Source organism: Notolepis coatsorum (genome assembly GCF_963971535.1).
Source record: "Notolepis coatsorum genome assembly, chromosome: 1".
NCBI classification, from domain to species: domain Eukaryota; kingdom Metazoa; phylum Chordata; class Actinopteri; order Aulopiformes; family Paralepididae; genus Notolepis; species Notolepis coatsorum.
This window is the reverse complement of record NC_140165.1, coordinates 244,106,637-244,128,177: the sequence shown is the minus strand read 5'-3', so window position 1 is coordinate 244,128,177 and position 21,541 is coordinate 244,106,637. Positions and strand designations below refer to the sequence as shown.

Below are 21,541 nucleotides of genomic sequence, written 5' to 3'. Positions count from 1 at the left end.
AGTTTGAATATATTTGGATTATTTATTCTATTTGTGTTTTCCTTCAATCATGACACGCTTAATCCGAAAATGTATCTTAGATGAAGATATAAAAATGATTAATGTATGAAATATTTGAAAAACTGACTATTCCAAAGGGGTTCACATACTTTCGAGCAGCACTGTATATGTTTATATACATGCTTGCTCTGATTGAAAGCCATATGCGCACACATACTTCACACATACTTCACACATACTTCACACATAGACTGTATGTCTCTCACACACACACCTGAGTGCACATAGACACATGTCCACGTGTGACATATATTTCTTACTCTCGGCCACATGCGCATTTTCTCTCTCACACATAAACCAGGCGCGTTAACCCACTCCATCTCAGGACAGACCAGCGCCCCCTTGGACCAGAATCGCAAGTTCAGCCTCACTTCCTTTCTTTCTTTTTATTTTGTTTTATTTTTAAAGATGCCAGCTTGGCCCCGCATTCCCAGACGGGCTAATTTCACTGGCCGTACGAGCGAAGCGCATCGCATGGCGTTTACTGGCCTGTCGTGTTATTGTGGCGGAGATGAAAGCCTGAGCATTAAAAGTCCTCTGGAGAAAGCTGCCAGGGCTGGTGTTATACACACGAAGAGGCTTGTCTTTCCTCCAGTGGCAGGTTTTACAGTGAGTAGCCGTGTCCTGCGTGAGCCACTGAAACAATCAGGGGGCTTTAACAAGCAATAAAAGGACACTTAACAGCTGATAAGGCATCTCTGCTGGCCGTAATTAGGGTCCCGGCAGACCTTTTAAGACACCCAAACAGCGGTTCGTCTCTCCGCCGCGATACTTTATTCAGGAGGGGTAGGAGACTGTTATGGTTCTGATGTTGATGACCGTGTTAAAAGAAAGGCTCCGAGAGGAGTTTGGAATGTCGTGCGCAGATAAGAGATAATGGTTACTAAAGCCCCAGGCAGCTTGAGTGCACATGAGGCATTTACGGCCATCCAGCTTCACAGTGAATGAAAAACCGCTTGTAATGGCCTTTTTTCATATTTCAATACCTGGGTTTGAGAACGGGATGAATTCCAGTTATTTTTGCTGGCATGAGTATCGCCCCGTTGAATGATGCTGTGGCTGCAAGAGGTCTTTAAGTTAATTGGTGAGCTTATCAGCCTGGCCTTGTTTGGTGTTGAGTAGAAGGAGGCCGGGTCAAAACACGTTGGGTTCAGTGATCAACTTAAAGGGTCCTTTGCTTGCCTAGTCCACGCTATCCTTAGCCCTTTCACTACCACACTACAGAAGGTTAACCCTTTACTATCACACTACTATCACAGTGTGATAGTAAAGGGTTAACCTTCTGTATTGTCGCAGTGAAAGGGTTAACCGTTTGGATTTGTGGCAGTGAAAGGGTTAGCTTCAGCTAGTTTGCCTCAAAGCCAATGCAACTTCAATGGGGCCAAGCTCCAATCTGTCCAAGCCCTGAAATAAATAAATACTGAAACCTATTCCAATAGCGCACCCAAAGTAGGTGTCATTGTTTATTTCGGGGGGGGACGGGACTAAATTCAATTTATGTTTGCTGGCATTCGTATTGTACCTTAAAATGCATTCGTGAGCTGACTGCAAGAGGTCTTTAATTGTCTACTTTGTCTCTTACTTACCAACGATGTAGTTGATTGGTATAGTCCCGTCTTGGTCCCCGCTGTCCTTCATACTGGGGGGGGGGGGGTTCGGCTAGGTGTCCAACATTCCTCATTGACCCTTTGAACCGGTGTGTTCTGTGTGGCTTCATAGCGGTGAGAGGCAACGCTTGGGTGTTTACAACTCTCTGAACTTAACAGATCCAGTATGATTCTGGGTCACCTGCACAACTAGCCTTTGTGTGACCCGATCCAGGAGCGTGTTGTGAGCGAGAGCGCCCGTTCGATGCCCGTGCCCGTGTGCGTGTTCACGTTCACACACAGCCGGTGTCTGAGGACGAGGCACTGGGCTGTCAGCTCAGCAACACGGGGCAGATGAGGCGCTCAGCAATCTCAGTGACAGGCACAAGATGTCCTGGACTGCCAGGGGTGTGCACACTGACACACACACACACACACACTCTCTCTCTCTCCCAATGTAGCTCAAACAGATCCGCTCAGCTGCGAATCATGCCTGGTGGTCAAATATATGTTTTTAAGGATGAACAGGTAGCTGTAGAGGACAAGGCCAAAGCGAGCGAGCGAGCGATTCTCTTGACATTTGAACTAATCCCTTCTAGCTTGGTGGTTTCTTGCACATTTAGGAGATTCGCTAGCAGCCAGAATTGGCTTTTTGGCATAATGCAGCCTGTCACGTCGGATTGAGTGTTGACGCAGCGCAGACCGGCGTGCGGCGGGTGGAACACGGGCGTGGGGGGGGGGGTGTGGGCGCTGAAATGGACTCTGATTGGATTTAGACGACACCAGTGGCTCCGGGCTACACACGCCTTCCCGCTCCTGCCGCGGTCTCGGAAGCGGATGCTTTAACCTCTCTGGTGTCTCATAGACCGGCAGACGTCTCACAGTGGAGCCGCTGGTCTTTCCTAGACATGGCAGCACTCCCGAGTTAAAGCCCTGCATTACTGTTTGTCACACATTCTGGACAGAGACTGATCCATGCCTTGGGATTAATTTACAAGCATAGGACTCAATGATACAAACAGAAGAAGATGGAAATCTCTAGGTTGGGGAATGTTTGGTGCAGGTTTCGCAGGACCGTCTGGATGCCTCTGAGGTGAGGTGCCATGAGTGGTATTCCCACTTCCAAGTGACATTTCAGGTTTGCTCGTTTGTCTTTATGGCACGAGTCCAGACGGGCCGCGGTGGCATGGCGTGGTGACGTGCCGTCTCTTCCCCCCGCCTGACAGAAGGCGCAGGGGGACACGTCTGTACCTGCCACGGCGTCCCTGTGTGTTTGGGGGCACGACGGGGCGCTCAGGGCGAACACACGCGCGGTACCTGTCAGGAGCAGTTAGCGCCCCTGTTCACCAGGCCTGCCCCGCATGGCAGGCCGTCAAGACGCCAGCTGAACTTTTCACTTGTCAATTCCAAAAGGTTAGTGGTGAGAGTGGCAGCGACGGATGCAAATGGATGGAGGCTTTCCTGGCATTTCTGTGGCTCGTGTTGACTGGACCACCTTTAGTGCCCCCTCCTGTCCTCTGTCATGGCCTCCCGTTAGCCCTCCTCCGCCTTTCTTTCACAACGGATCTGTCCGTGAGGGCAAGAGGTGGCAAACGCCTTGGGGCTCCGAGTGGTGTTTGTCTGGGGGTTGGCTCAGCTCCACGCCCCCCTCGCCCCCTCACCTTCCCACTCCAGAGCCCCGGTTAATTCAGTTAGTTCCCCGTCGCCGGCCACAGAGCAGACCCGCCACCCAGGTGCCGCCCCACAGCTGCGGCTAGCATTCGCTAGAGCACATTTGGTGCTTTATTTATTTTAATTTATGTATATTATTCTTTTATATATGAATAAATTAGGATGGGGGGTTAACGCAGACACTATTGTCCATGTGGCTTCATGTCGAAACAGTGCTCTGGGTGATTGGATTGTCTTGTTTTTAAAAGTAGTATATTTCTGCTGATGATGATCAGTAATAATTAATAGACGATATACATTTGGTTTGTAACAAGATTGGGAGAATAATGACGAGCACTCGGGTTGCATTTAGCTGCTACTGAGCAACATGGTGGCTTGGTTAGGCCTTCTCTTCTTCTTGACCTTTTTCAGTCTTCCATTTGTTGTTAATCTGTCATTTTACTAGATTTCTTAACTCATAAATCCTTTGAAAAGTAATTTATCTTGTACTGTCTTTGCGCTTGCATTGTGTACAATCTGTCTGTGCTTTCTCTTTAGGCTCGGCACAGCTGTGTCCACCTTCTCTTTTGAGCTTGTTCGATTTTAACCCTTTCACTGCCACATCACAAAGGGTTAACCCTTTCACTACCACACTACATGAGGTTAACCCTTTACTATCACACTACAAACAGTTAACCGCCTGTAGTGTGATAGTAAAGGGTTAACCGGTAGTGTGGTAGTGAAAGGGTTAAAGGAGATGTATTGACCAATCGATATGAAGCCAGTGATGGGAGTGTTTACGGTTGTGTTCCCCACCACCCCTGTGGCCGTGGCACGCTCCTCTGACCTCGTGTCAGCGTGTACTTGTGTATCTTCGTGTGTGACCTTGTAGGCGTGTGGGAGAAAATGCAAGACTTGCAATTTAATGAAATTATTGTTTTTTTTTCATGCATCAATCTTTCCCACCCTTTCATGTGTTTGTCAACAACCTAACTTCTTTACTTTATTATTTTTGATTAATGGCATTGAGCTTGACATCTCTTTTTGGGTCCGGCCCTGGCCAAGAAGGCGGCATACACATCATTATCACATCATAGAATCTTTTTTTAAATAAGATGGTAAAATCACACAAATACTAAAAAGTTGAGAAAATGTCACATTTAAATGAAAAATACATAATTAAAAACATGAGAACTCTGTGGCAAACAGGTGTCCAATTCTGTCTTTAGAATGATCAATTGCTGTTTTTTATCAGATGCTGCTAAAAAAGCTAAAAGCTTAGAGCAGTGGTTCTCAAACACTTCCATGTCAAGGACCCATAGCAGGCCAGGGACCCTCCTTTGATAAGATAGTGTGATTTAATCAAAAATTCCATAACTGTCTATATTGTACATAGGTGTGGATATAACAGTGGCAAGAGTGAAGCCTATGATCAGAATAGTCATTCTTATACAGTACATTATCTCATTGGGCTAATATTAGTGAAAAACTATTTATCATTTAGCTGGGGACCGCTTGGAAGCCCCTCAAGGACCCCTGTGGGTCGACGGACCCCACTTTGAGAACTGCTGGCTGAGAGTTCTTTTGATGTCCTGTTGTTTCAGGTGGAGCTGAAAATGAAGTACAATGACCAGCACTGCAAAGGCAGGGGTCTCCTCCCAGGCAACCGCTGGTATGAGATCCAGGCATACAGGGCTCTGAACCAGGCCCTGGGGAGGTCAGTGTGTGAACACAAACCACGTCTACATCCACCTTCTGCATCCACCTTCTGTATCCACCTTCTACATCCACCTTCTGTATCCACCTTCTGTATCCACCTTCTGTATCCACCTTCTGTATCCACCTTATGGATCCACCTTCTACATCCACCTTCTACATCCACCTTCTACACCCACCTTCTGTATTCACCTTCTGTATCCACCTTCTGTATCCACCTTCTACATCCACCTTCTACATCCACCTTCTGCATCCACCTTCTGTATCCACCTTCTGTATCCACCTTCTGTATCCACCTTCTACATCCACCTTCTGTATCCACCTTCTGTATCCACCTTCTGTATCCACCTTCTACATCCACCTTCTGTATCCACCTTCTACATCCACCTTCTGTATCCACCTTCTGTATCCACCTTCTGTATCCACCTTCTACATCCACCGTCTGTATCCACCTTCTACATCCACCTTCTGTATCCACTTTCTGTATCCACCTTCTGTATCCACCTTCTACATCCACCTTCTACATCCACCTTTTTTTTTTTTTTTTTTTGGTCTTTTTCCCCCTCCATTTTCCTCCGATTTTCTCCCATCCCAATGTTAGTCGTATGCCAATTCCCAGTCCCTTCCTGATCGCTGCGCACTTACCCCCCACAGTCGGATCATCTGGGAGAGTGGAGGCTACCACGTGCTTCCTCCGACACACGTCCAGCCAATCACTGCTTCTTTTCACCTGGCAGCGCGGATTCTCATTGAGAGGGCGTAGCGTGTGGGAGGACCACACTATCCCCCTCACGTCCAATCCGCGCTTAGCAGGCGCCCCGACCGAACTGTAGGAGTCGCTGTTTACAACGACCCGGACCCACCCCGCCAGCTTCTCCCACCCTCTGATACAGCCAATTGTATCAGTGCAGACGGCCAGCCAAGCTGGTGACAACCCCGGAGCTGTGAGCTGGATTCGAACAGGCGAATCGAGCTCACAGCTCCGGGGCCGGTGACGAACGCAATCTCCGCTCGGCCACCTAACCGCCTCTACATCCACCTTCTGTATCCACCTTCTACATCCACCTTCTACATTACATCCACCTTCTACATCCACCTTCTACATTACATCCACCTTCTGTATCCACCTTCTGTATCCACCTTCTACATCCACCTTCTGTATCCACCTTCTGTATCCACCTTCTGTATCCACCTTCTGTATCCACCTTCTGTATCCAACTTCTACATCCACCTTCTACATCCACCTTCTACATCCACCTTCTACATCCACCTTCTGTATCCACCTTCTACATCCACCTTCTACATCCACCTTCTACATCCACCTTCTGTATCCACCTTCTACATCCACCTTCTGTATCCACCTTCTACATCCACCTTCTGTATCCACCTTCTGTATCCACCTTCTGTATCCACCTTCTACATCCACCTTCTACATCCACCTTCTACATCCACCTTCTACATCCACCTTCTGTATCCACCTTCTGTATCCACCTTCTGTATCCACCTTCTGTATCCACCTTCTGTATCCACCTTCTACATCCACCTTCTACATCCACCTTCTACATCCACCTTCTACATCCACCTTCTGTATCCACCTTCTACATCCACCTTCTGTATCCACCTTCTACATCCACCTTCTACATCCACCTTCTACATCCACCTTCTACATCCACCTTCTGTATCCACCTTCTGTATCCACCTTCTGTATCCACCTTCTGTATCCACCTTCTACATCCACCTTCTGTATCCACCTTCTGTATCCACCTTCTGTATCCACCTTCTACATCCACCTTCTACATCCACCTTCTACATCCACCTTCTGCATCCACCTTCTACATCCAGCTCCTCACTAGAGGACCTGTTATGTTCTACTCTTAATCTTCCTTTGTCCAACCTTTAACTCTGCAGATGTATCCGTCACAAGAACGACTGGGGAGCCCTCATCCTCGTGGACGACCGCTTTAGGAATAATCCCAACAAATATATAACAGGTACTGAAACTCAACAAATATATAACGGGTACTGAAACTCAACAAATATATAACAGGTACTGAAACTCAACAAATATAACGGGTACTGAAACTCAACAAAAATATAACGGGTACTGAAACTCATTCGAATGGTGGGTTTGTCTGCCCTGTTGAGAAACCTCTTAATCTCAGACAGTCACTAGGTGGCAATGGTTCTCCATCAGAAACCTTGTGTTGCATTTTGCCCCCCCCCCCCCCCCCCCCCCCCTCTGCAAAGTCTTGGCAGGTCTACTTATGTGTTCTATTTAATCAAATATTAAAATAGTATCATGATTTCACTCTTTACTAGTTACGCTTCTGGATAGTATGACTTAATACCATAGTGCAGGGCTATTCAACTAAATTGTTCAGGGGGCCACATTGTCAGAAACCCAAGAGGCCAGGGGCCGGACTGCCACGGTGCCTCCCCGTGCTATGAATATATGTACACTTGACACAACACGCAACCACATTTTCACAACTTTTATTTAACTACATTGCAAAAGTAGTATACTTTTCAAAAAAAGTGCTTCATTTATGTGCCACATCTGCAACATCTCCTGCAGAAAGTGCTTCATTTATGACTGTGCAACAACTGCAACATCTCCTCTTCAACATTTCAATATAAAAATAAAATAAAAAACAAACAAGTGCATGATGTGCATCTGAACATTCTAACATCAACACTTGAACAAAAAAATACATTTATAGTGCAGCTGAGCTTATGAAAAAGTGCTTCATGTCTGTGCAACAACAGCAAATCACAGCATCTTATTAGCACTTATTGTCCACTCTTAACTCTCAAACATCAGGGGGGTGGGGGGCAGACACATCTAATGAGAGCGATTGCACTTCTTTGACTGTGCAATTGCAGAGAAAGAGGGTTAATAGGAAGTGAGGGCTACCCGCAAACAGTGATGCAAATGCTCATTTGTCAAGGAGGCACGTTGCTTGTTTTAATGGCATTCATGTGAGAGAAACTGGATTCACAGGTGTATGTTGAGCCAAACATTGTTAGCACAGATATTGCCAGCATTTTTATTTTGGGGAATGTCTTGACATGAATACACTTTATCCAAAATGTTGTGGTGGATTCATTCTCAAGTGAATGAATGAATGAATGAAAACTTTATTTAACAGATTCCAGAATGGGTACAATACAGTACGGCTCAATACATACAATTGTTAAGGGGATGCAAACCTGAGAAAGACGTTTGACTTGTTTCCATCAAGTGCCTGCTTCAGAGCAGATGATGCTTGCATGTCAATTATTTCAAGTTGCAGGAGACCTTCATCAATGTGAAGTGATGCAAGGAACTCTTGTCCTTTTGTGGAAATAGCTCTACATTGGCAAATGGGTTGCTCACAAAATGCATCAATTCTCTGGACATGTCAAATTCATCAAATCGACTTGCAAAGTTTTCCCTCAATTTATCAATAAAATCTGTCATTAATTGAGTGACTTTTGGCTCAATTGTGCGTGTTAACGTTGACATGAAAGAAAAAAAAGTAATAAAAAAAAATATATATATTAATTTTTTTTTTTTTTTTTTTTTATTGTCATGTAATCTTTGGCGGGCCGGTCAGAATCATCCCGCGGGCCGCCAGTTGAATAGCCCTGCCATAGTGTCTTTATACCTGTATCACTGTGTACATATTAATACTACAGCTCTGTACATGATTACTATTCCATTATATATTTTATACCCAGTTTAATCACCTGTACATTGTATATTACTATCACACTTTACTGTTATATTTGCACTCCAATGCTCCAAACTTATTTTCGTTGTACTGTACTTGATGTGCTGCATGATGACAATACATTTGAATCTAATCTGAGGAACACCTTTGACTGCAGTTAATTTCCTGATGCAGTGTTTGCTAATATCTACAACCCACAGGAATCAGCTGTAGTCCAGTGTAGATTGATCATTAACCTGTCTCCACACGGTGGTGTGATCGTCCTGTGTTTGTCTCTCTCAGGTCTCTCCATGATCATGTTGAACCTGTCTCCATGCTGTGTTTGTCTCTCTCAGGTCTCCATGCTGTGTTTGTCTCTCTCAGGTCTCCATGCTGTGTTTGTCTCTCTCAGGTCTCCATGCTGTGTTTGTCTCTCTCAGGTCTCCATGCTGTGTTTGTCTCTCTCAGGTCTCCATGCTGTGTTTGTCTCCCTCAGGTCTCTCCATGATCGTCCTGTGTTTGTCTCTCTCAGGTCTCTCCATGATCGTCCTATGTTTGTCTCCCTCAGGTCTCTCCATGATCGTCCTCTGTTTGTCTCCCTCAGGTCTCTCCATGATCGTCCTCTGTTTGTCTCCCTCAGGTCTCCATGATCGTCCTCTGTTTGTCTCTCTCAGGTCTCTCTATGATCGTCCTGTGTTTGTCTCCCTCAGGTCTCTCCATGATCGTCCTGTGTTTGTCTCCCTCAGGTCTCTCCATGATCGTCCTCTGTTTGTCTCTCTCAGGTCTCTCCATGATCGTCCTCTGTTTGTCTCTCTCAGGTCTCCATGATCGTCCTGTGTTTGTCTCTCTCAGGTCTCTCCATGATCGTCCTCTGTTTGTCTCTCTCAGGTCTCTCCATGATCGTCCTCTGTTTGTCTCCCTCAGGTCTCTCCATGATCGTCCTCTGTTTGTCTCTCTCAGGTCTCTCCATGATCGTCCTCTGTTTGTCTCTCTCAGGTCTCCATGATCGTCCTGTGTTTGTCTCTCTCAGGTCTCTCCATGATCGTCCTCTGTTTGTCTCTCTCAGGTCTCTCCATGATCGTCCTCTGTTTGTCTCTCTCAGGTCTCTCCATGATCGTCCTGTGTTTGTCTCTCTCAGGTCTCTCCATGATCGTCCTGTGTTTGTCTCCCTCAGGTCTCTCCATGATCGTCCTCTGCTTGTCTCTCTCAGGTCTCTCCATGATCGTTGTGTTTGTCTCTCTCAGGTCTCCATGATCGTCCTGTGTTTGTCTCCCTCAGGTCTCTCCATGATCGTCCTGTGTTTGTCTCCCTCAGGTCTCTCCATGATCGTCCTCTGCTTGTCTCTCTCAGGTCTCTCCATGATCGTCCTCTGCTTGTCTCTCTCAGGTCTCTCCATGATCGTCCTCTGTTTGTCTCTCTCAGGTCTCTCCAAGTGGGTCCGGCAGCTCGTTCAGCACCACGACACCTTCGGCGGTGCCATGCAGTCCCTGGTTGACTTCTCTGAGCGCCAGCAGGGGGCAGTGGTGCACCACACCAGCAGCCAGAGCCTCGCGGCCAGCCAGTCACCGGTGACCTGGGAGGATTTGTCTCTGTGCTGCTCGGGCCCTCTCCCCGGGGCCTCGGTGTGCTCGGGCCCTCTCCCCGGGGCCTCGGTTGGCCCTCAGAGCCCCCCGGCTCCCTCCGCAGCGTCTGCCGTCTGTGAGAAAGGGGAACAGAAGGGAGACGGAGGTGAGGCAGATTCTGGAGTGGCGTATATATATTCACGTTACATTTTCTTTTTATTTATTGCCAAAATCTCTTGGGCATACAGACCCTCATCTGCACTTTACACTGCTTATTTTTCTCCTAGTTTTATATTCAGATCAAATTTTATTGCCTGTATTTATTGTCTTTCTATTACCCTGCCCATACCTGTACCCCCCCTCCCCCACGCTGCTATGATGCCCAAATGTCCCCAAGGGGCCAATAAAGGAATATCTTCTCTTATCTTATCTTAGCTGGAGGAGCAGTGGGTTTGATCTGAGCTCAGAGGGACTGAGGTGTTTTCACTTCCCCTGCATTCTTAGAACAGCAGTAATCCCTGCTTCCATTCTCATGCCATACCTACCTAATCTAACGCTGTACATATTGATGGCTGGCTGCCAACTTAAATGATAGTGAACCCGTGATTTTTCTGACCAGGAAGTAATTGAGAGAGAGGTCTGCACAACGTTCAAATTGTTCTTTAGAGCCCGTCTTCTGTGTTCCCAGTTAGAGATGTCTTTTTTATTAGTCTGTATGTAACCACCTGTCCTTAATTATTTAATTATTAATTAATATATCGTTATAATTCAGTTAATTTTCATATAAATCCTAAGGTGTTGCCAGTTTAGCTTGAGTATAAATAAAAGGAGCTTTAGTCTATAACTACCGGTAACCCAGTTTGTTTCATAATCGAATATTAGAAAATATTATTGTGAATTAACACATTTTCAAAAATAGCAAATGTTGGTCTAGGATCATCAGTTTAGATAAGTGTCAGTGAACAGAACTGAAAGTGGCCGTATTAAATTAAAGGGGCAGTTCACAAAAAAAAAACAAAAAAAACCACATTTCAAAAAGCGATCAGAACGTCATTGAATTTCATTTTGCAATGTCTGTGGGAACCCTGTTACCCTCATTTACAGCAACAACAGTTTATCAGCAATTTCATACATAGAGACACAATAAATAAGAATAAAAAATCAGCTACAGACAAGTCGACACAGTGGTCGGAGATCATACTTTTAAATGCAGCAAAATATGGAAGAACCTTCAGCTGGAGGGAATTCCATGTGTTTGAAGAAAAAATAAAATAAAATAAATGTCGTTAAGAGCAAACTCAAGGAACCCTAAGAATTATGTCTTGTATTGGCTTGAATTGTATTTTTGAACTGGAATTAAATAGTTTTTGAGGTTGTACAGGATCAATCCCAAGTGCTTTATTCCTCTAACTAAATCAGTAATGACCGTGTTGCCCTCAGTCTATATCTAGAAACAAGAAACCGTTTGGGATCACGACCCGGAACAACAGTGACAACAGAACTGCCACTGAAAACATCTACTGCTACAGAAAACCACAGGGAACAACATTGTGTTTTTATTAAACAACCTTCCAGGACAGAACACAGCTTCATCATTTCGGTCTCAAGCTGGCCTCCTTGTGTTTTATTCATGACGGAGCGCTGCTCTCCAGACACCCCTGTTAAGCTGAAGTGGTGCGGCCCCGGGGAGCAGCGAAAGGGCAATTCATGATGCTTTTTTGGAGAAGTCTGATAAATAAATGAAATGCCACCGAGGTTTTAGCCCAGAGGAGATCTGCGACTTCCACCTTCTGCGGTCTTTCCTGACTCTTTCAGCCTAATCGCACCTGCGCCATTTTAGTATTTACTATTTCCAAAATCCATCCTTTATATTATACGTGTGATTTAATCTATATTCGTACACAAAAATGTTCCCCAGGCATTTATATTGCAGTACGAGGTCTTTCCACAATACCCCACACAGCGGACGGCTAAGGCGTGAATCCTTATAGCGGTGTGATATTCAAAAGGAACAATAATAGGATTGATGTCAGTCTCCTTGTGGTGCAGTGGGAGGGACATCAAGGCTGCACCAGAATGATATCACCGTGAGGTTATCCCGGGAAATGGCATGGCTGCACATCGCCTCGGCTCGCACCTATTGTCTTCGGGTCACGGAAAGGTTGAGCTGTTTGCTCAATTGCGTTTGGTGTGGTGGGTGTGGTGGCAGAAGCGGATCAGGCTATGGATGGGTGTGTTTATTTGGGAGGGGAGAGGGGGATATGAATGGGTGTTTTTAGATGGGGGGCGGGGGGGTGAATGGGTGTTTTTAGATGGGGGAGCGGGGGGTAATGGGGTGAGTTGAGTGCGTTGCCTCATTACAGTACGGTCTTGTGCGTGCCTGACTGGCTCTGGAGCAAGCTGATGAGCAGATGTTGGACTGTTGCTTTTAATTAGATCCCCTTGACCTTTGTTTGGATTTGGTTGAGCATAAGCCCTGCATTCTTACAGTAATATTGTACCCTTGGTGTCTTGCATGCCCACCTTGCTTTATTATTACAAGGTCTAAAGGCTTTTCGTTTGAATCTAGCAATTTGACTCCTTTGTCATTTTGCTGCAGATGCAACGGTCATATAATGAGGATAATATGTTTCCTTCCAGCCATTTTCCACACTTAACATGCTAAGAACACTGCATTATGTTCTCCGTTGTACAGGTCCTCAGAAGATGATTCACAGCCGCCCAGCAGGATCTCTCTCGCATCAAACCAATGGAGTCAAGGTCTTACTGGGCACCACGCCTCTACAGCCTCCGCCCCTCTACAACCTCTTCACCTCCACCCCCGTGAGCACCCGCTTCAGGAAGCCTATCTTTCAGACGAAATCATCCAACGTGGGCGGCCAACGGTTCGAACCGCCTAGTTGTGTCGAGGAGGGCATGGAGAACAAGGAGAATTCCCTCGCGCAGGAGACGATACGGGCATCGTGTCCAGGACGAGGTGTCGGAGATGGGCCCAACGGGCTGCAAGTGGAGCCCCCCGCCCTGATATTTGAACTTTCTGCAGTCACTGCCCCTGGCAACCCTGAGAGAGAACAGCCCACAGTAGACAATACATCCCTACTGGAGGCAGATGAAGAGGAGCAAGACCAGAGTATCTTCTTTACTCCAGAACTTTTTGAGGAGGAGGAGGAAGAAGAAGAAGAAGAAGAAGAAGAAGGCAGTGCACAGAAGGAGGTGAACCCCATGTCGCCTCACAGGACAGCTGTAGGGAATGACACCCCGGCTGTCTCTAATGGGACAGGCCCAGAGCAGGCCCTGAAGGAGGGGAAAGCCTCTACCTCTGATGGCCCAGAGCAGGCCCTGAGGGAGGGGAAAGCCTCTACCTCTGATGGCCCAGAGCAGGCCCTGAAGGAGGGGAAAGCCTCTACCTCTGATGGCCCAGAGCAGGCCCTGAAGGAGGGGAAAGCCTCTACCTCTGATGGCCCAGAGCAGGCCCTGAAGGAGGGGAAAGCCTCTACCTCTGATGGCCCAGAGCAGGCCCTGAGGGAGGGGAAAGCCTCTACCTCTGATGGCCCAGAGCAGGCCCTGAAGGAGGGGAAAGCCTCTACCTCTGATGGCCCAGAGCAGGCCCTGAAGGAGGGGACAGCCTCTACCTCTGATGGCCCAGAGCAGGCCCTGAAGGAAGGGAAAGCCAGTGCAGGGTTGGAACAGACAGCAAAGCACGACAGACAGCAGAATAGGCTCCAGACTAATGAGCAGGACAAAGTATTGTCCCATGACCACGAAACGGAAGCCAAAGGCCGGGGGAGACGTCAGGTAGAGGACCAGAGCAGACAGAAGGTCAGCAGGACACACAGACTCTCCCGGTCCAGACAGAAAGCTCCCTGCGCTCCTTCAGGTAAACTCACTAACTACTTCCCAGTCGCTCCTCAGGATCCTAGGCCCGTGTTCATTACCATAGACGACTAGGGGGCTTCAGCGCAGGGGCTCAGCTCAGGTCAGATCAGCTCCCACTTATCCAGTGTGACAGCCAAGCCTCGTCCATCGGACTGTTGTTGTTATCAGTTAAAATCGAGTCGCGACTAACGAACGGTCGTTAAAAATTGTGTTATTGATTTTAATGCGCTGCCCTTTCTCTTAACATGTCATTAAAACTCAAACAACAAATAAGCCTGTATTTCTCAACGCGTCGTCGTCGGATTATGTGTTCTAATGAGAGACGCGGCCGAGAGCGGGGGTGAGGAATGTGGACACCGTCGGCATGCCTGATTTAACCGAAATAAGAGACCTTAATTTTTATACATGGGAATCCCAACCCTCTAAACATGTTAATTATGTGATAAACCATGGGGGGGGGTTGGAGGGTTTATTTGTACGTATGTTCGTTGGTTCAGCAGTTCATTTAGATTCTTTGACCTTTTGGTGAAGAGTTAATTCTTGGGCTTTATATCTATTCATTATGTCATTTTTCCACATAAAAAGTGCAAATAAAATACTGTTGTCGGATGTTTCGTTGACATGGATGATGTTTTTATTCATTTATTTTTCCAGGGAACATGTTTTTCACGTGGTTCATCTCCCTCATAAAACGCTGAGCGGTTTGTGATATGTCTATAACTATAGTTCTTTAAAATCTAGTTTTAAGTCGGTGTTTCTCTTTTGAGGCGGCTTAAAACACTGTCAATAGCAGCAGTATTATCTTTAACACCCAGTGTGTATTCCATATATTTACCTATTACGTTAGCATAACCATATGACGTTACAGTGTTTTCCCCTCTGACTGCCCACTAATGACCAATTTCCTCACAAGTATTTCTGTTAGTTCAAGTGAGTTGTGCCTGCCAGACACTCGAAGAAGAAGGAATTCCACGTGTGTAGCACAGATCTGCAGGAGTGCACGTCTCGAAGGGGCTTCGGGAAGAACATATTTTCTTCTCGATCCAAATGAATTGATGAACAGCTATTTACGGTCTCCATATGTACAGTTCTGAATCACAGCGTGATGTCTACGGCAAAGTAAATGTCATTAATCATTAAATATAATTTGTGGTTTTGGGTAATAAGGGTTTTAAGGGCCATGTTTGCTATTTAATGGCGGTGGAGCATGTAGTCAAGCAGAACGGGGGAAAAGGTGAAAACGGAGAGGCAAATTAAGCACCATTAGATTGACGTGATGCGCCTCATTATGGTATGAACCTCACCAACGTGTGATTTGAGCAGAGGAGCACAGAGTGGACAACCGTTGCATTAAAAGCCTCCCTTGCTCATCAGCGACCTCACAAGACGCTTGTTTATGTAATTGCACATGGCTGCTCCTTAAGATCAGTATCAAAGCAGAGGGGGAGGAGAGGGCAAGCGGCTGTGTGTTAAAAGCACAGGCCCTAATAGGTACAGTAGTCTCTCCACCACTGAAAGACATCCTGACTGCCTGGCTTCCTTTTTCTTTTATTTCATTAGCCCAGTTCAGCGTCTGTTCTGGCATGAGTGAGAATCTCCACTCAAAGTAATTGTAGTAATGTTTCCATCTGCATTTATTTGTTACGATCTAGTTCACCAGTAAAGCTTGTCCTTGGTTGAAGATACAGTATATAGAGCTAATGGGTTTATGCCTTCATTTAAAGGTGCTATAGATAACATTCAGCCACTAGATGTCGCACTAGAGCACCGGCATGTAATTTATCCAATCCGGTGCATTCCACATAGGGAAGTAGGAAGTAGGGAGGGGATACATGCACACAACATGTAAACAACAACATCCATTTTGGACCCACACAATTATTTTTTTTCCGATGTAATTGAATCAATAATTCTTTGCGGGGGGAAAGCGATACAGTTTATTCTGTATCTTTCTAATAGCTCTGTGGATGTATTCTTTTTTTTTAATGATTACTCTACATAAAAATGTAGAGTCTATAGCACCTTTAACTGGCAGGTCTTGCCTGTGTGATCCTTGTTGAAGGTCGGTTACAAGCGGGCAGAGGTGCTCCTCACCAGACTCAGGCCAGGTCCAACCAGGAGCGGAACCAACGGGCCAGAGCAGATCCTCCTGAACCAGCAGGCCCGAGGATCAGGAGCAGAACATCCAGAGTGAGGAAGGATAGAGCGCCCCGTCCTGACGAGAGAGTAGTAGACGAGGCTTCAGCTCGAGGGCTGGATTGGGAACGTCTCTTGGCAGAGGTCAAGGGTGAAGGCAGGGATCTGGAGGCGGAGCTTGGCTGCCAGCAGGCCAGGGTGGCATCTAAACCAGGTGTGAGCTCTTCTAGGGCGAAGGCCTCACCCAGGACACGTGTAGGTCAGAGGGCACTGAAGGTTCTGGAAGACATTACAAACACCCCCGTTCCTAATGTGGTTGAGTTTGACGTTGTCACCCCTGTTCGTCCTAAAGTGGTTGAGTTTGACGTTGTCACTCCCAAGCGTAAAGGTGGAGCGGGGCTCCAAAATGCTGGAGAAGCAACCGGGAGTAATCGCTCTAGTTTTCTCTCCGATAGTCCCGAAAACCAGGACGCCGTGCAAACAGGTAAGACACTGCATGTAACTTTAAATCAGATTGTGTAATAGCATAGATAATGCATTTTTCTTTTTCAAAGAAAACATACATTTAAGAAATAATAAAATTTTAATTAAATCTAAAATAAAGAATAAGATAAATACATAAAAATAAAATAACTCATTGGTCTTGCCATTCACCCACTAGTCAGATGTTTCATAAACTATGCAAGGTGTCCACATACACATACTATAAAAATCTTCCTCCTTACCCATTACTATACCGTAATTTTCGCACTATAAACCGCACCTGAATATAAGCCGCAGCAGCTAAATTGAATGTGTACATATATAAGCTGCACTGGACTATAAGCCGCAGGTGTTTTAATGTTTAATTACCATATGTAATTAGCATTGGGACACAATACTGTCGGACAAATAACAATAATTAACTCATTTACAAGTTGTATTAAGTTTAGCAAATAAGGGAACAGATAAATATCATTTCAATGCAGTCAAAAAAGCAATATTTAGATTTTTACATTTTTGGGTTTGGTCACGTCGAGTCACATATAAGCCGCACCGCTATATAAACCGCAGGGTCGAAAAATGGGGGAAAAAGGCGCGGCTTATAGTCCGAAAATTACGGTATATGTTTTTCTAGTGCCAGACTGTTGGACATCTCTTTGGTCCAATGACCTGAGTCAGGTCTCTGAACCTCCTTCCATTTTAAACCAATCAAACGTTTAGCTTGTAGTAAAAACAGAATCAATCAATCAATTAGTTTGCATTTCTTTACATTCACAATAACATTGGATAGTGCATTTATGTGCATAGTTCTAATTAGTGTCTACATTGATGGTAAACACTATGGCGGTGTCTTGACAGCTTTATTGAGAGCCTCTGTCACTGTACTCCCTAACATACACACTCTTTCTGCTAATCCGCTCCCAGTCTGGAATGCTGAGAGCACCACAGACCGTGGATGCTTTTAAAAAGGGCCTCAAAACATATTTTTAATAGAGTATTTTGTTGATTTTTATCTAGTTTTAGCTCCACACATTTTATGTTCTTTTTTTTTTTTTTTTATTATATTTTTTTTATTATTGCAAAACAAAAATTATTAAAAGTCAGTACTCAACACATAATGCATAATGAAACTTTCAGTCAAGGTGGTTAAAATACATGCAAGTACAGAAACAAGATAAAACAAAAATAGTCTATAATAACATTTTAACCGTATACAGTGTATATCCAGCGAAATTACAATTATATAAATGTTAGTATAGAATATACCCCTAATACCTATACATTTTATGTTCTTTTACTAGTTTTAGCCCTTCTTATTTTATGTTATTCTACTCTGTAGCGCCTTGAGATTTCTTCCACAAATATAAAGTGCCCCTACAAATTGAATGTTATTATTATTATTACACACACACACATCCTGTGAAAACCCCCAAGCTCCAGTGTTGCATTGTGGTGCGTAATGAGGTAGCCGTGTCCTCGTCCCTGCCTGCCCCCTGGTCCACTTAGAGCAGGGGTGTCAAACTCATTTTCACAGAGGGCCACATCAGCATTATGGTTGCCCTCAAAGGGCCAAAGACGTATAAATGTTAATGTAATGTAAAATAAATGTAGCTACTCATTTACATATTGTTAAACATGTTGTTTCTGTATTTATTACTTATTCAAGTTATACATATTGCACACGCATTTGCATAGATGTAAAAATATATGTTAGCTTATGTTATTTTAACAAATTATTTTAGTTTATCAGAACCCCATATTACTCCATTAATCAATGATCAAACCATTCAAGTAAATAACAAAGAAGAAGATCATCAAATACAAGCTATGACATTAAGTTTGTTCAAAACCTTTTTGTCACAGTCAAGAGGGGCAGAACTAACAACTGAGCTGCAAAGAACACGTGGGACAGATGTAGCAGATGTTACAAAAACAAATGGCTGCACACAACCTTGCAGAGGCCATACATCCAACTAATGGAAGATAGTTTAATTAACTTTAATTAACAGATTGCAGAATGGGTACAGTACAGTACAGCTCAATACACACAATTTTTAAGGGGATGCAGACCAGAGAAAGACTTTCGACTTGTTTACATCAGGGTCCACATTTTCAATTCGTAATGAAATTGCTATTATGTGTCTGCATGAACACACAACTGTAACTGTACTAAAAAATAACAAAATAAGGGTTGTCTCAGTTCACAACTATATTGGTCAAGTTTTGGGTGGGACTTGTTTGCGTCCCTACAGCTTCTTATTCAATTGAGCGAGATGCTCGGTTATGTCACACAGCCAGTTTGCATCTGACAGTTCAGACAATATTTCTTCAACCCTTTGTTACCTATTCCGCCTGGATCTTTTTTGTATTTTGGGCTGTAAAATTGTCAAAGAATGTCTGAGGAGTAAGTGCTTTTGGCTTTTTTCCTTTGTTACTTCATCAATACCTCAGATGTTCAACATACATGTATGTGTAAGAATGTGTAATAACTAAGGCTGTCAAAGTTAAAGCTTTATTAACGCATTAACCCACAATTATTTTAACGCCGCAATTTTTTAACCCAAGATTAATGTTTAAAAAAAAAAAAAAAAAAAAAAAAACGTTTTTTTTAATTTTTATTTTTTTTCTGAGCTCTTGGGGGGCCACATCAAATGACGTGGCGGGCCACATTTGGCCCGCGGGCCATGAGTTTGACACCTATGACTTAGAGAGTGCAGGACCTACACTACGGCAGTAGGGACCTACCGTGACTAGACCCCAGAAATGTATGCTCATTCAGGGACCAGGGTTGGGATTCACTTTGGGGCCCTGGGCCAGTCCTTGCTGATTCAGCCTCGAGTGCACCCTCCAAAGTAGATGGATGGATAGATAGATAGATAGATAGATAGATAGATAGATAGATAGATGGATACTTTATTGATCCCCTTGGGGAAATTCAGGTCTTCAGTAGCTCATCAGTCAAAACAGTATAGTTGACAAACATTAAAATATATATAAAATGGACACACAGTAAAAGAGTCAAACAAGTTCAAATGTTAAGAAAGGAGCAAAGCAACGAGGTGGACAAACAATAAAGTCAGAACTGAAGTTAAAAAGCAACAAGGTGGGCAAACAATAAAGTCAGAACTTAAAGGAACACGCAATTTTTGGGGGAAATTTGCTTATTTGCCATCTACCCAAGCAGATACATACCCTTTTCTGCGCCCAGGCAGCAGTGGTTCGGCAAAAAAAAATCAGAGTATATAACTGCTTAGAAAACTAAAATGTCAAATCATTATTTTTTATTTCTCCATGTGGTAAATACACAGGTCACAACATGTTTACAGGAACGTTTTTGAGTTGTATTTGGAGTGTATTTCGTGACTGTTGGGAACTAGGCTACACTGGCACACCTACTTCCAGTGAATGACGCTAAGCCCAGGCTAACGGTGCGGCTGTTCCCTAAGCGTAATGCATGCACAGAGAAGAAAAGGGTATGCATCTGCTTGTCTAACTCCAGGGTAGATGGCAAATAAGCTAATTTCCCAAAAAGTTGGCGTGTTCCTTTTAAAAAGCAACGAGGTGGACAAACAATAAAATCAGAGTTTGAGTTAAAGTTAAAAAGCAATACGGTGGACAGGTTCACTACCTTATGCATACTGCACCTTATGTGACACTGTGAATAATGTGAATATTTCTTCAGCTAGTAAGATAGTAAATTATATTGACCATATTGACCAAATTGTTTACACTGCCTGTGTTGTTTTTACTACCTGTACACTGTGTTGTTGTTTTACTACCTGTACCCCCCCCCCCCTCCCCCCCATGCTGCTATGATGCCTGAATTTCCCCAAGGGGATCAATAAAGGAATATCTTATCTTATCTTATCTTAAACAATAAAATCAGAGCTTGAGTTCAAGTTAAAAAGCAACAAGGTGGACAAACAATAAAATCAGAGCTTTTTATAATAATAATAATAATAATAATAATAATAATATAATAATAATGCAGGACCTGTTCAGAGGTCTTTAATTGGCATGCAATTATCCTCAACGTTTTAGCGATTAGCACACACGGTTAGCACACACACACACACACACCGGAACACACACGCATGCATTGTCTTTTGTAGGATCGCCGATGCGATTCGTCTCTGCGATTAACCCATCCCGTCGTCCTTCCCCCCAAGGGCAGCCGGGAGCAGAAAGGCGTCGGCGAGGGCCGCGCCAGGGGACCAATCCAAGTGCTCCTGCCCGTCTTCGTCAAGGACACCACAGCGTTAGCGATCTGTTGTTGTGCATGTTTTTCCATTGGGTTTATCTTATCGGGGGGGAAACCCTTGCGAGCACGGGGAGAACATGCAAACTCCACACAGAAAGGCCTGGGAGATACCCCACCTGGGTACCTGGCATCATGGAAACCTGGTCCCCAAGCGGGAATCGAACCCTGGACCTTCTTGCTGTGAGGCGACAGTGTTAACCACTACACCACCGTGCCGCCATAAAATCAGAGCTTGAGTTCAAGTTAAAAAGCAACAAGGTGGACAAACAATAAAATCAGAGCTTGAGTTCAAGTTAAAAAGCAACAAGGTGGACAAACAATAAAATCAGAGCTTGAGTTCAAGTTAAAAAGCAACAAGGTGGACAAACAATAAAATCAGAGCTTGAGTTCAAGTTAAAAAGCAACAAGGTGGACAAACAATAAAATCAGAGCTTGAGTTCAAGTTAAAAAGCAATACGGTGGACAAACAATAAAATCAGAACTTAAAAATCAATGAGGTGGACAAACAATAAAGTCAGA

The 21,541-nt window shown here is 44.6% G+C and overlaps 1 protein-coding gene across 1 annotated transcript in view; it reads left to right on the top strand.

The window, feature by feature from the left end:
- Nucleotides 1–14,743, top strand: part of brip1 (BRCA1 interacting helicase 1) — a 97,492-nt gene extending 82,749 nt beyond the window's left edge. The window contains exons 17-20 of the mRNA XM_084312514.1: nt 4,901–5,013; nt 6,921–7,003; nt 10,127–10,432; nt 12,962–14,743. Of these exons, the coding sequence (XP_084168640.1) occupies nt 4,901–5,013; nt 6,921–7,003; nt 10,127–10,432; nt 12,962–14,214 (1,755 nt within the window). The 3' untranslated portion in view covers nt 14,215–14,743. The remainder of the gene's footprint in view (nt 1–4,900; nt 5,014–6,920; nt 7,004–10,126; nt 10,433–12,961) is intronic.
- Nucleotides 14,744–21,541: the final 6,798 nt, after the last annotated feature.